Raw genomic sequence first — 13,934 nt, forward strand, 5'->3', positions numbered from 1 at the left:
TTTTGGTCACGAGGCATGTTGGATCCTAGCTCCCTGACCAGGGATTGAACTCACACCCCCTGCATGGGAAGGCAAAGTCTTAACCACTGGACCGCCAGGGAAGTCCCCCAACACCTTCTTATTCTGGGGTGCTCTCTCACTGTATAAATTTCGGTGGCATCAAGGTGCGAGCATGGGACCTACACCTGACTGGCCGAAAATTCCCACCTCAATCTTGGAGTCCTGAGGAAGCATCCAGCAGAGACCTCCCGGTTGCCGCCCTAGTGACAGCCTTGGCCATGCTCCCTGCAGCCAGCCTTCCCTTGGCCTCTGCTGTCTCCTTCAGGTGGCTCTTCAGCCTCCCTGTCCATGTTAGCAGCTAGCTGCAAACTCTGCTGCTTAAGTGACCAGAGTGACCTAGACTGAGATCCCCGCAGTGTCCTTCAGCCAGCGGCAGGGTAGACAAATTATGGTGCACCTGCAATATGGTCCTCTCGGGGGTCCATCTCCAGGAACTGATGTGGGAAGGTGATACATCATCAAATAACATAAGCAAGTGGGAGATTCAAATGTATAAAACAATTTCATTACAATAGGAATAATAATAATATATATTAATATGCTATAGGAAAACAGAGCTGGGAGGCTAATAAACCAAATTGTTGACATTGATTAGCTCAGAGGGCAGAGAATTTTAGAGAACTCTTTCTATGTCATGAACTCTTTCTAATCTTGCCATGTTTGAACTCTGGTTACTTTGTGATAGGTTTGTAACTAGGAAAAAAGAGATAACGCTATTTCTTTTTAAAGTAGGTGATGGTTGCATCACAGGCAGACTATGTGCTCCTGAAGACCTCAAATAACTTAAGAACTAACACAAGCCAAGACTAATCCTGAAAAAGAACAGCAGGTATTTCCGTTATCAGCTAAAGTGGTGTCACTGTGTGTCAAGAGCATAAACACAGTTTATACTGGCCCTTTAGCTTTGATGTTAGGGATTCTTTAAAGAGAGCCTTATTTAATTGATGCAATTTATATCATTTTGTTTCAAATTTACGTGATTCAGATATGCATAAAATGCGCCCACCTGCCTCAGAGTTATAACCACAGACACGGCATTCCTCTGCCTGGCTGAGTATGAGGCCGGGACACGGTCACACAGAAAGAGCAATGAAGTGAAAATGAGTGATCTAGAGCTGGCTCTTTCTAATGACGGTGGAAAGCGGAGATCATTCCACTCGGCCCTCCCATCTCTTCGCTGACTGGGAGGGAACAGATGTGGCCAGTGTACGAGCTGAGGTTGGGCCTTGCTAATGAGGTCTCCCCACATCTCGAAACGCTGCTTTACCTTGAGATCTTCGACCAGTGGGGAAGGGGTCCACTTCTCGGCTGAGGCCTGGTGATGCTGCAGCTCTGGCTCAGCGGGGTACACATGCCGCTCCATAAACTGTTTCAGCCGCTGATACAGCGCCCTGACTGGTGGGGAAAGGCCTTCTGGAGAGAAGACCAGAGCTCCCTTTGAGACACGAGCTGGGGAAGAGTCTGTCGAGGTGACATAACTCCTCATGCCTGGGGTCCTCGGCAGGGACTGTGGCCTGGCCCGTGTGTGGTGGGACCTTGTTAACGGTTTGGTGGCTGGCATCTCCTTGAAAACCCGGAACCCTTCTTTGACTGCAAAATCCCACGCCAGGTTAGACATAAATTCAGTCAGCTTTCCAGTTTGTTCCGCAGTAGCTGAGCTTGCATGCCCTAAGCAGAGGCAAAGAAAACCAGTGAGTACCCCCCAAATAACCCTTAATAGTGATGCTAACATGTGACAGTATTGTTGTTCCATCAGCCGCTACTACCACTTGCTGAGCACTTGACATGCACCAGACTCAGCGCTAAGTGCCTGACATGCATTATTATATAGCTAATTGAATTCCTGGAGCTACACGACTGTTTTAATCCCCACTTTACAGACAAGGATCCAGGTTTTAGGGAGGAGACGCGCCCAAGCTTACATCAGTGGGCTGGGGGCAGAAGTTGCACTCAGTGGGCCTGCTCCCTGCTCTTTATCTCTTCTTTTCCTAAAGAAACTAAATTAAACTGGGAATTCCCCAAATCACTTCTGCTGTCACCTTGGGCTATAGGAAGCCCTGCCATGAAATTCATAATAATAGTGTCACAGGGGATTGGATTAATGGCTAGTTCCTGGGCACCATTCTGTCTAGATCAACACTGTCATCAGCGTCACAGAAGTCACTCTAGTCATGCTCTGTTTTCTTCTTTGCTTAATACACACATCAAGACTTTTTTAAGAAAAGATTTTTGAAAAAATTTAAGATGTAGTATACATACATCCTCTTTAGAAAGTGTACAGTTCTGTGAGCTTAGTCAGGCAGCCACTGCCACCATCAAGATCAGTACACATATTCCCATCATCCCCAAACTTCCATGGTGTCCCTCTGTAGTCAAACCTTTCCCCTTGCCCCTGGGGAACAACACTGATCTATGTTCCTGTAGTTTGTCTTTTCCAGAATGTCATATAAATACATATGTCATATTCTTTTCAGTGTGGCTTCTTTCACTCAGTATATCTGGGATCCATCCATGTGTCTCCTTATACTGTGAATAATGCCTTTTTATAGTGGGATTTTTCAGTCAGCTCACCTGGATTATTTTTAGCATTTCCATGTTCTAAAGAGACTGTTTTCCTCATTTGCTTTGTATCAATAAATGGATCTTTGCAGAGGCCTATTTTACTTCTGGCTCCTGCCAATGGTCAAGTGCTAGTCCTCAAAAGAACCATTTTCATGCAGCTTTGGTTTTAAAGATATTACACTATTCCTTACAAATTGGGAACCAGATCCATCTGCTACACAGCAGAGAATGCAGCCCACTGGACCTCAGCAAGTCTTTACTTGGCACCTTCTGGGTACTGGGTATGGACCCAGGCCCTGGGGGGCCAGTTGGGAATCAGGTAACCCCCTTCCCTGAGTCACAGACTTACAGTGAGGGCCACTGAGCACGAGTGGGCTAGGCTACATTTTCCCCTCCTAACTCAGACTGTACAGGTCTCATCAAAGGGAAAGATATCCCCCCCTTAACATTGTTATTCATAATGATTTTTTTTCTATTGTTTTCTTTGTTTCTATTTCATTTATTTCTGCTCTCATCTTCATGATTTCTTTCCTTCTACTAACTTTGGGTTTTGTTTGTTCTTCTTTCTCTAGTTCCTTTAGGTGTAAGGTTAGATTATTTGAGATTTTTCTTGTTTCTTGAGGTAGGATTTTATTGCTATAAACTTCCCTCTTAGAACTGCTTTTGCTGTATCCCATAGGTTTTGGATTGTCATCTTTTCATTGTCATTTGTCTCTAGGTATTTTTTTATATCCCCTTTGATTTCTTCAGTGATCTCTTGGTTATTTAGTAATGTATTGTTTAGCCTCCATGTGTTTGTGTTTTTTATGTTTTTTTCCCTGTAATTTATTTCTAATCTCATAGCATTGTGGTCGGAAAAGATGCTTGATATGATTTCAATTTTCTTAAATTTACCGAGGCTTGATTTGTGACCCAAGATGTGATCTATCCTGGAGAATGTTCTGTGTGCACTTGAGAAGAAAGTGTATTCTGCCACTTTTAGGTGGAATGTTCTATAAATATCAATTAAATCTATCTGGTCTATTGTGTCATTTAAAGCTTGTGTTTCCTTATTAATTTTCTGTCTGGATGATCTGTCCATTGGTGTAAGCGAGGTGTTAAACTCCCCCACTATTATTGTGTTACTGTCGATTTCCTCTTTTATAGCTGTTAGCATTTGCCTTATGTATGGAGGTGCTCCTATGTTGGGTGCATATGTATTTATAATTGTTATATCTTCTTGGATTGATCCCTTGATCATTATGTAGTGTCCTTCCTTGTCTCTTGTAACATTCTTTATTTTAAAGTCTATTTTATCTGATATGAGTATTGCTACTCCAGCTTTCTTTTGATTTCCATTTGCATGGAATATCTTTTTCCATCCCCTCACTTTCAGTCTGTATATGTCCCTAGGTCTGAAGTGGGTCTCTTGTAGACAGCATATATATTGGTCTTGTTTTTGTATCCATTCAGCGAGCCTGTGTCTTTTGGTTGGAGCATTTAATCCATTCACATTTAAGGTAATTATCGATACATATGTTCCTATTACCATTCTCTTAATTGTTTTGGGTTTGTTTTTGTAGGTCCTTTTCTTCTCTTATGTTTCCCACTTAGAGAAGTTCCTTTAGCATTTGTTGTAGAGCTGGTTTGGTGGTGCTGAATTCTTTTAGCTTTTGCTTGTCTGTAAAGCTTTTGATTTCTCCATCGAATCTGAATGAGATCCTTGCCGGGTAGAGTAATCTTGGTTGTAGGTTCTTCCCTTTCATCACTTTAAATATATTGTGTCACTCCCTTTTGGCTTGTAGAGTTTCTGCTGAGAAATCAGCGGTTAACCTAATGGGAGTTCCCTTGTATGTTATTTGTCGTTTTTCCCTTGCTGCTTTCAATAATTTTTCTTTGTCTTTAATTTTTGTCAATTTGATTACTATGTGTCTTGGCGTGTTTCTCCTTGGGTTTATCCTGCCTGGGACTCTCTGTGCTTCCTGGACTTGGGTGGCTATTTCCTTTCCCATGTTAGGGAGGTTTTGACTATAATCTCTTCAAATATTTTCTAGGGTCCTTTCTCTCTCTCTTCTCCTTCTGGGACCCCTATAATGTGAATGTTGGTGTTTAATGTTGTCCCAGAGGTCTCTTAGGCTGTCTTCATTTCTTTGCATTCTTTTTTCTTTATTCTGTTCCGTGACAGTGAATTCCACCATTCTGTCTTCCAGGTCACTTATCTGTTCTTCTGCCTCAGTTATTCTGCTATTGATCCCTTCTAGTGTATTTTTCATTTCAGTTATTGTATTGTTCATCTCTGTTTGTTTGTTCTTCAATTCTTCTAGGTGTTTGTTCTTTAATTCTTCTGGGTCTTTGTTAAACATTTCTCGCCTCTTCTTGATCTTTGCCTCCATTCTTTTTCCGTGGTCCTGAATCATCTTCACTATCATTATTCTGAATTCTTTTTCTGGAAGGTTGCCTATCTCCACTTCATTTAGTTGTTTTTCTGGGGTTTTATCTTGTTCCTTCACCTGCTACATAGTCCTCTGCCTTTTCACTTTGTCTATCTTTCTGTGAATGTGGTTTTCGTTCCACAGGCTGCAGGATGATAGTTCTTCTTGCTTCTGCTGTCTGCCCTCTGGTGGATGAGGCTATCTAAGAGGCTTGTGCCAGCCTCCTGATGGGAGAGAGTGGTGGTGGGTAGAGCTGGGTGTTGCTCTGGTGGGCAGAGCTCAGTAAAACTTTAATCCTCTTGTCTGCTGATGGGTGGGGCTGAGTTCCCTCCCTATTGGTTGTTTGGCCTGAGGTGACCCAGCACTGGCGCCTACAGGCACTTTGGTGGGGCTAAGGGCGGACTCCGGGAGGGCTTACGCCAAGGAATACTTCTGCTGCCAGTGTCCTTGTCCCCGTGGTGAGCCACAGCCACCCCCCGCCCCCGCCTCTGCAGGAAACCCTCCAACCCTAGCAGGTAGGTCTGGTTCAGTCTCCTATGGGGTCACTGTTCCTTCCCCCTGGGTCCTGATGTGCACACTACTTTGTGTGTGCCCTCCAAGAGTGCAGTCCCTGTTTCCCCCAGTCCTGTCAAAGTCCTGCAATCAAATCCCGCTAGCCTTCAAAGTCTGACTCTCTGGGAATTCCTCCTTCCGTTGCCAGACCCCCAGGTTGGGAAGCCTGATGTGGGGCTCAGAACCTTCACTGCAGTGGGTGGACTTCTGTGGTATAAGTGTTCTCCAGTTTGTGAGTCACCCACCCAGCAGTTATGGGATTTGATTTTATTGTGATTGTGCCCCTCCTACCGTCTCATTGTGGCTTCTCCTTTGTCTTTGGATGTGGGATATCTTTTTTGGTGAGTTCCAATGTCTTCCTGTCAATGATTGTTCAGCAGTTAGTTGTGATTCCAGTGCTCTCGCAAGAGGGAGTGAGCGCGCGTGCTTCTACTCTGCCATCTTGAACCAATCCTCGATTTTTTTTTCTAACAGAGGGTACAAAGTGTTTTGGGTTTTTTTTTAATAAATTTATTTATTTATTTTTGGCTGTGTTGGGTCTTTGTTGCTGTGCGCGGGCTTTCTCTAGTTGCGGTGAGCGGGGGCTACTCTTCGTTGCAGTGCGCGGGTTTCTCATTGTCGTGGCTTCTCTTGTTGCGGAGCACAGGCTCTAGGCGTGCGGGCTTCAGTAGCTGTGGCACGTGGGCTCAGTAGTTGTGGCTCGCGGGCTCTAGAGCTCAGGCTCAGTAGTTGTGGAGCACGGGCTTAGTTGCTCCGCGGCATGTGGGATCTTCCCCGGCCAGGGCACGAACCTGTGTCCCTTGCATTGGTAGGCAGATTCTTAGCCACTGCGCCACCAGGGAAGCCCAACAAAGTGTTTTCTTAATTTTCATCTCCTTAATAGGATCTCGCTCTCAGAGTACTGCTTTGTCTCTTGGAAGGTCCCTTGTATGAGCTTGGGTTGATTTAAAGCTATCACTTCCGATATATTTTCCCAAATGTAATCCCAGCAGAAAAGACCACATCCATGACGTCTTCCTAAATTGCAGCCACCAGCACTTTTTCCCTTCTAGAATTTCAGCAGCCATCTACAAGAAACCTAAACTTCAGTAACCACTTATTAATGAAGGAAAGTGATACTTGGGGTCAGCTGGTACAGACTGTAAATCAGCCCCCAGGCTCTGGTCACTGTTATCCCTCTGCCAACCTAAGGATGAGCCCAAATCTCCTGTGATGACATCACAGAGAGAATGCCTTTGAAACACATTGTTCTTCTCCAAAACCCACTTTCCCAGGGTTACACCAAGTATCTCAACTGCTAAAAAAAAAAAAAAAAGACTTTAACAGCTAATTAAGAAGACAAATGCGCAGAAATAATACTTATGTTCAAAGAGCTGAGTTTTTTGTTTCCCTAATCAAATGATTTTATCGTATTCTTTAAAAAAACTGACTTCACTGTTTTTACGTAAGAAAACTAAGGCACTTCCTCAGTATGTCTGCTGGCCTTACAGGTAGGAGGGAAGGGAGAGCACAATCAATGTCAGAGGAACAGAGGCCTGAAAGGACAGCACATCTGTTTTTCCATGTGGTGGCAAACACGTGGCGTGTTTTGCCTCTGAGGCCAAGACAAGTTGAGGCCAAGCCAGTGGCTCACAGGATCTTGGAAACTGTCAAAGGGCTTCCTGATAGGCAACTTGAGGACAATCTGGCAAAGTTTATTGGTGTAGAGATTCTAGAATGAATAATTCTGTTTTAAAAACTGAGATATAATTGACATAATGGGCAAAATCGATCCAGCTATCCCCAGGCACTGGAGCAGAACCCAGCAAGAACTTGGCTGCCCACTAGAAAATGCCCACAGGCAATCAGACCTGCACATCACCGTTTGGACTTAGCAGCCATTCTGTTTAATTAAATGTTTCTGGTTACCTTTCACTGTAAAACCATAACAAAAATTGGGAAATACTGGCTTAGAGCTGACACTCTCCAAAGGAAGAGAAAATACCATTTCCAGGAATTACTGCTTATTGAGATCATGGAGGGTTAAAGTAGAAATTCTCCGGATGCTGATTTTTCTCTGGAAAAATCACAACCTTCTATTGCCACTAACACCTGGCACAGTACCTGGCCTAGGAGAGGCTCTTGTGAGTGAATGGATGATCAATTCCCCTATTGCAACTGCCTTTCTCAGAAGATTCTGGCACCCTGGCTGAGAGCGACATGCTGCCAGAAAGCCTCAGGTATTGATGACCACGAAGCTAAGATGTCCCCATAGTACTAGCAAACCCACTGCTGGGCTTCTTTCTACGTGCCTTTTAAGTCTTCATCTCGGAAAATTTCAAAGACAAACAAAACTGGACAGAAGAATATAATGAACCTACAGGTTTCTACCACTCAGTTTCAACAATCGTCAAAGCATGGCCAATCCTATTTCACCCTCTGCCCTCCCCACCCCCACTGCCCTGGATTTTGCTAAAGTAAATCCCAAACACCACATCATTTTACTTATAAACATTTCATTTATGTCTAAAAACAAAGACTTAAAAACACCCACAACAATACCATTATCACACTTAAACAACAGTTAACTATGACTCCTTAATATCATCAACTCTCCAGTCAGAATTCATTTTTCACTGACTGTCTCAAAAATTTTTTTTCAGAAAATTTCTTTTATCAAACAGGAATCTGAATAAGGTCCAAATACTATTTTTGGCTAATGTATCTTTTAAGTCCCGTTCAACCTATAGGTTCCCTTTTCAACATCTTTTCCCCTTTTTTATCTGTTGAAGAAACTGAATTGTTTGCCCTGTGAAGTTTCCCAGAATCTGGATTTTTGTGAATGGCTCTGCCTCAGCGGTGCTGCTGAATGTGCTCCGCTGAACCCTCTCTTCCCTGTAAGTTGGTGGCTGGCACTCGAGGCTTGGTCACATCCAGGTTCGACTTTTGAGGGCAGCATCAGGAGGTATGTAATGTCTGGCTGCCTCTCTCGATTTCAGCACCATTAATGCTTATTTTCCAGATGCATTCATGTAGTAGGGGTGGCAAATTGGTGACACGCTAATTCTATCATTGGGTCCAGGATGCTTCTCTAAAGAGAAACTTTCTCTCATCAATCATTTGCTTAGCCTGATATGTAATTTGTATAGGAAAGGCAGGATAAATGCTTGACTGTCTTCCCTTTATTTACCAATTTTCAGAGTAATGGGTTGCTTCCCTGCCAACCTCCAAAGTCACCAGTGAGACACTGTCTCTTTGTTTTAGTATCACTCTTTACTCATGGATTTAAATATATTTGATGTGTTTCATCCATTTCAGCTATCATCATACTGGTGCTCAAAGTTTCCTGTCATTAGCAAGTGGGAGCCTATTCAAGTTGCCTCCTGAGACCTTTAGATATGACCCTCTTAATCTTCAACAACCTCCTTGCTTTCTGGTACGGCAAGATGTTCCAGGTTCATCTTGTGGATATTTTGCCCTAGACCTGAAATCAGCCACTTTCTCCAAGGAGTCCTGGTTCCTTTTGGTGAGAATGGAATTTATAGATTATAATGTGGGTAATTAGGGGTACTTAATGCTATTGGCTTAGTCAGTATTTCTAGGTCTTTTGGGTAGACTCTAACTGCTTGCTTTCTACTTGCCTTCCTTCTACATAGGAAACAAACTTTAATCTGTCTTTCTACTTTCTTAAATAATTTAGGATATAGATTATTTCAATTTCTACCCTATAGAATTTAGAATTAAAACTAATAACATTGTGCCATCCTCGCATATATATATGAACACTCCATAGGTGACATATGTATATATCAAACCATCAGTTCTAAGTAGCCATACTTAACTTTTCTTCTCAAAAGTTCAAACTTAAAAGATATAGTCTAGAAAACACTGGTTAAATAAAGTATTTTACCATATATTTAAAAGCACCGTCAAAGAAAATACAGTCATCTTTTCTTCTACGATCCTCTTACTGGGCAATTTGGCAACATCTACAAAATTGTTAAATGCACATACTTTTAACCCAGAAATTCTAACTCTGGGAATTTATCCTTCAGATTTAGTCACATGTGTGTGAGAAAGGATGTCCACCAACCACTATCTGTGATTGCAAAAATCTGCAAACAATCCAAAGATACATCAATAGGGGAACTGGTTAAATACATTACAGTATATCCATACAATGGAATGTACTACAGAAATCAAAAAGAATGATGTAAGTCTGTACATATTCACATGGAAAGGTCTCAATGAAATATTAAGTGGAAAAAAATAAGGAATTTGCCTTACATAGTTATAGTAATATCTAGTAACTATATAGTAAGTTATAGTTACATGTATATGGTAATCATATATATATATATACACATACAAATATTTCATAGAAATTCTTAAGCATAAAAAATTTTTAAATCAAGGTACTGAAAAATACATGGAAGATGATCACATTTTTATAAAACTTGGAGAGAGAGAGAGAGAGAGAGAGAGAGAGGGAGGGAGAGGTGACAGATACACAGAAAAACTGGGGGACCCAAAAACCCTTAACAGTAGTTTCATCTTTGAGGAATGGTGCTGAGAAGAATGGAAAATAATTTTATATTCTTCTATATGGTTGAATTCTTATCACGTATGTTTTTACTTTAAAAATTTTTGTGCCTTATTTTAATAACTTAAAAAGTTTTAAATATTGATATTTAGAAATATATATATATGATATACACTTAATGACAAATGGTTGAATTAACTGAATCTTGTAGTTCGGTCACGAGAGGGTTTCAGGGATAGAAGCCCCTTGGCTGTGACTCATACCCCGAGGCCAGCTCTCCCAGGCCCCCATTACCTGTGAGTGAGCGCTTGTAGACTCCCTGCAGGATTGCGGCAATGCGGAAAAAGGAGAAAGCCATGTAGAAGTTCCAGTTCTCAGTGGGACGGATCCCCATGTGAAGACAGTACATCCTGAAATACTCCTCTGCAGTAGGGATTCCCAGCTCAGTCAGATCACTGTCACTCAAACCTGAAGCGACAGACAGACCCAGGACTAGGCAAAAACCCCATGCTCCCCTGTGGCTCCAAGTATTTGAATTCTGAAAATCACTTCGTCCCTTGGAAATTAGCTTCACAACTAGTTCAAAGGGTTATAGCTCATCATTTCAAGATGTCTGGAATCCAGGCATGAAGCTGTTATTCACAATTTGGCTCTTAAAAGTTTCAGACTAAATTGGCAGTAAAGGAAGGAATGAGGGGCCTCCAATTCCATCTGGGCCACAGTTCAGGGTGGATGCATATTATTTTCTACCAGTCATTTGATTAAAAAAATGGTATTCAAAGAAGATCTCGCCAAATTATGAAAAAGATAACTGCAACAAATAAAAAATCTTACCTATTTCCTTCATTTGTAACATTTTGATGGTTTAGAAGCATGTAATATGTTCTGTTCCAAGAATTTATCATAGGAGTATAACTTATATACAGGCAAAGATATTACTACACAGATACTCACTGCCTTTTTTGTGGAAGCACAGGGAAGGTAATACTTTAAAAAAACCCAAAAACTGGAAACAGATATCCAAATAGGAATCAAACCAAATGCCTTATTAAGTTAATTCTATAACAATGAAATCCTATACTGTCATTAAAAATGATGCTGTAGAAGAAATACTCAATACCTGAATTTCACGAAGCAGCCCAATCACAAACTGTTTCAGCATAGTCTGCCCAAAAGCTTTGAGAAGAGCGCGGGCTCCATCCCTCACTCCCCCAGCGGCAGTTCCTACCTGGCTGAATGGGAAAGCTGGACGGCAGGTAGTGAGCCAGGCAGCTGGAGGCCACATCGGCAAGGGGGTCGCCTAAGGTAGAGAGTTCCCAGTCAAGGACGGCAAGCACCTCGGCCGTTTCCGGATGGAATAGCAGGTTGTCCAGCCTGCAGGAGCCACAGAAGGGATGGAGACAGCGCTAAGAAAACTGACCGCTAGGGTGTATTCTGTGCTGGGCGTCTTCTGCTGACCCCTTCAGAAGCACTCCCCACCCCTCCCATGTGCCCGGGAGCCTGCATGGACTGCATCCACCAGCTCCCTTGCCGTTTGGCTCAGCTGGGAGCAGCCAATGGGACACCAGCAGACAATGGGAAGGGGGCCTGCACATTAATTCCCCACCCCCTCTCAGCAGATAGCTGAGGGACAGCTGTATTCCTCTCCTGAGGGCCATAGCTTTGGTCAGGTGGCCCTCGCCACACAGAGACCATGTCTGGGTTCTGGTAATTACTCCTTCCTGAGATGGTTTTAAAACAAGTCTGCAATTTTTTGACACTCCTACCACAAAAGAAAGAGTCTAATCCTTCACCCCTGGAAGCATCTCACTTCTAACAATTATGATACAGGTGGAAGTGGTGCTGAATGACTCCTGAGACAGGGACAGAAAAGGTGATCAGCTCCCCCCTGGCCCTCTCCCCTCAGAACACACACCTTTGCAACCGTGAGCCACTAGGTAGGAAGTCCAGCTGGAAGCTGCCATACTGGAAAGACCAGGTGGGAAACCACAGAGACACAGAGAGAGGCTCAGGGAGCCCAGCTCTCCTCTGCCCTTGTGCAGATGTGTGAGCGAGCCTTCAGGTGATTCCGGCCCCCCGCCTGAGAGCGACCTCAGTGCTCAGACAAGCCATCCCGTCCCAGACTGCAGACTCATGAGGAAAATCATTGCTGTCGCTGTTGACAGCCACGCAGCTTTGGAGTTGTCGTTACAACTGAAGCCCGTGCTTGTACCTTCGGAGCCGGGGGGTGGTACTAACTCCTGCTGTTCAACAGGCCAGGCCCCCCATCACAGAGAATCATCTGGCCCCAAACGTCAATAGTGCCAAAGCTGAGAAACCCTGCCTTAAAGGCCACGCACAGGGAGAGCCCGTGTAGTGGATAATTGTCAACTGTAAACTGGGGCAAGACCAGCTGCTTAATTTCCCCTTCAAATACCCTTCCCATCACTTTCCACAACTAAGTATCAGCCCTCCTCATGCCCAGTCGACCTGAAGTCCCCATGCACCACTGTGGTCTGCTGCTGCCTGGGAAAGTGGAGGGGCAGCCACTCGATGAGCCTCTCCATTGGCGGGATGGTGCTGGTTTCCGAGGCTCGATACTGCTTGATCCATGTCTGTACCTGGCGTGCAATATAGTCCCCTGAGGGAAAGAGGATTAGAACATGGTGTGCCATCTCAACAACCTCCAGAGGTTTCGAAAATCAACCAGTGCGATGAAACCCTTTGTAATGTCTGAGGCATCTTCTTCCCATGACTAGAGAATTTCCCACATGATGTTCCTGCCCCCTCAACCTGGAAGCCACTGCTGTTTTATCTTGGCTGGATCTGTGTGATCTGGGCATTGTTCCCAGCCACACAGCCTCCGAGCCTGATCCCTGGCCCTCTCAGATCCCATGAGCTTCCTAACAGCCTTTAATAAATCCCTTCTTGGCTAAAGGACAGTGATTGGCTAAGAGCACAGACTCTGGGGTGGATGGTCTGGGTTTGGTTCCCAGCTCTGCCATTCTCTGTGTGATCTCAGGCAGGTTACTTTACCTTTCTATGCCTTTGTTTCCTCATTGATGAGATGGCCCTCATAGAGTTGTTGGGAGGATAAAATATGTAAAGCCCCTGCAAATGTTCCTGGCACGTAGTAAGTACTACATGAGTATTTGCTATTATTCAGTTGTTTGCTACCAGAGTTACCACAGTTGAGGAACTTGCAAGTTATATCTGGGACCACAAACTGGAAGGAGTTCTGGAGTTGCCTGGCTCACAGTTAAGCTTTTCAACTAATTTAACCTCTCTAAGCCTCCATTGCTTCATCTGTACAATGAGTGTACTGCCACCTATATTCCCTAGGACCACTGTGAAGGCCAAAGGAAGTCCATATATAATATGCCAAACACAGAAGGCTGCTCAATGAATAATGACCATTATTACTGTCACTGTTATTAGATGTCAATTGACAATTATTGTCACTATTAAAACAATTCATAATTGATAACACATCACACCACTAGCTGTAAGTCAAGCCCTCACCCCTCATCTGAGAGAAAAATGTTCCCCAGAAGCTTGAAGACAAGGATAGAGAGATTGGGCTCCTTCGGTGGAGTCCACTGCACACTCAGAGCACCCAGACACCTGTCCTTCGGAAGATCCAGCAGGGCTGGATGAGAGGTGAGATCAAAACCCACAGGAATTTAACCCCAAACAAATCAAGCCTTTAGAACTAACTCCCAGTTTTCAGAATTATAGGAAGTAGAAGACAGCAGTAAATGAAATCATAAGGTAACAATCAAAACAAATCTATAATATACTTACCTGGTCCCGTAAAAAATTCTTTAAAAAAAAACAAACAGTGAGAG

General features: G+C 43.5%; 1 protein-coding gene across 1 annotated transcript in view; it reads right to left on the bottom strand.

Annotated features, from left to right (window-relative positions):
• Positions 1-13,934, bottom strand: part of ACAD10 (acyl-CoA dehydrogenase family member 10) — a 49,737-nt gene that overhangs the window by 8,901 nt on the left and 26,902 nt on the right. Inside the window, exons 10-13 of the mRNA XM_061168974.1 lie at positions 12,577-12,727; positions 11,336-11,481; positions 10,402-10,575; positions 1,328-1,728 (exon numbers count right to left, since the gene is read on the bottom strand). Of these exons, the coding sequence (XP_061024957.1) occupies positions 1,328-1,728; positions 10,402-10,575; positions 11,336-11,481; positions 12,577-12,727 (872 nt within the window). The remainder of the gene's footprint in view (positions 1-1,327; positions 1,729-10,401; positions 10,576-11,335; positions 11,482-12,576; positions 12,728-13,934) is intronic.

The sequence above is a fragment of the Eubalaena glacialis genome, chromosome 15, assembly GCF_028564815.1.
Source record: "Eubalaena glacialis isolate mEubGla1 chromosome 15, mEubGla1.1.hap2.+ XY, whole genome shotgun sequence".
Classification (NCBI taxonomy): Eukaryota; Metazoa; Chordata; class Mammalia; order Artiodactyla; family Balaenidae; genus Eubalaena; species Eubalaena glacialis.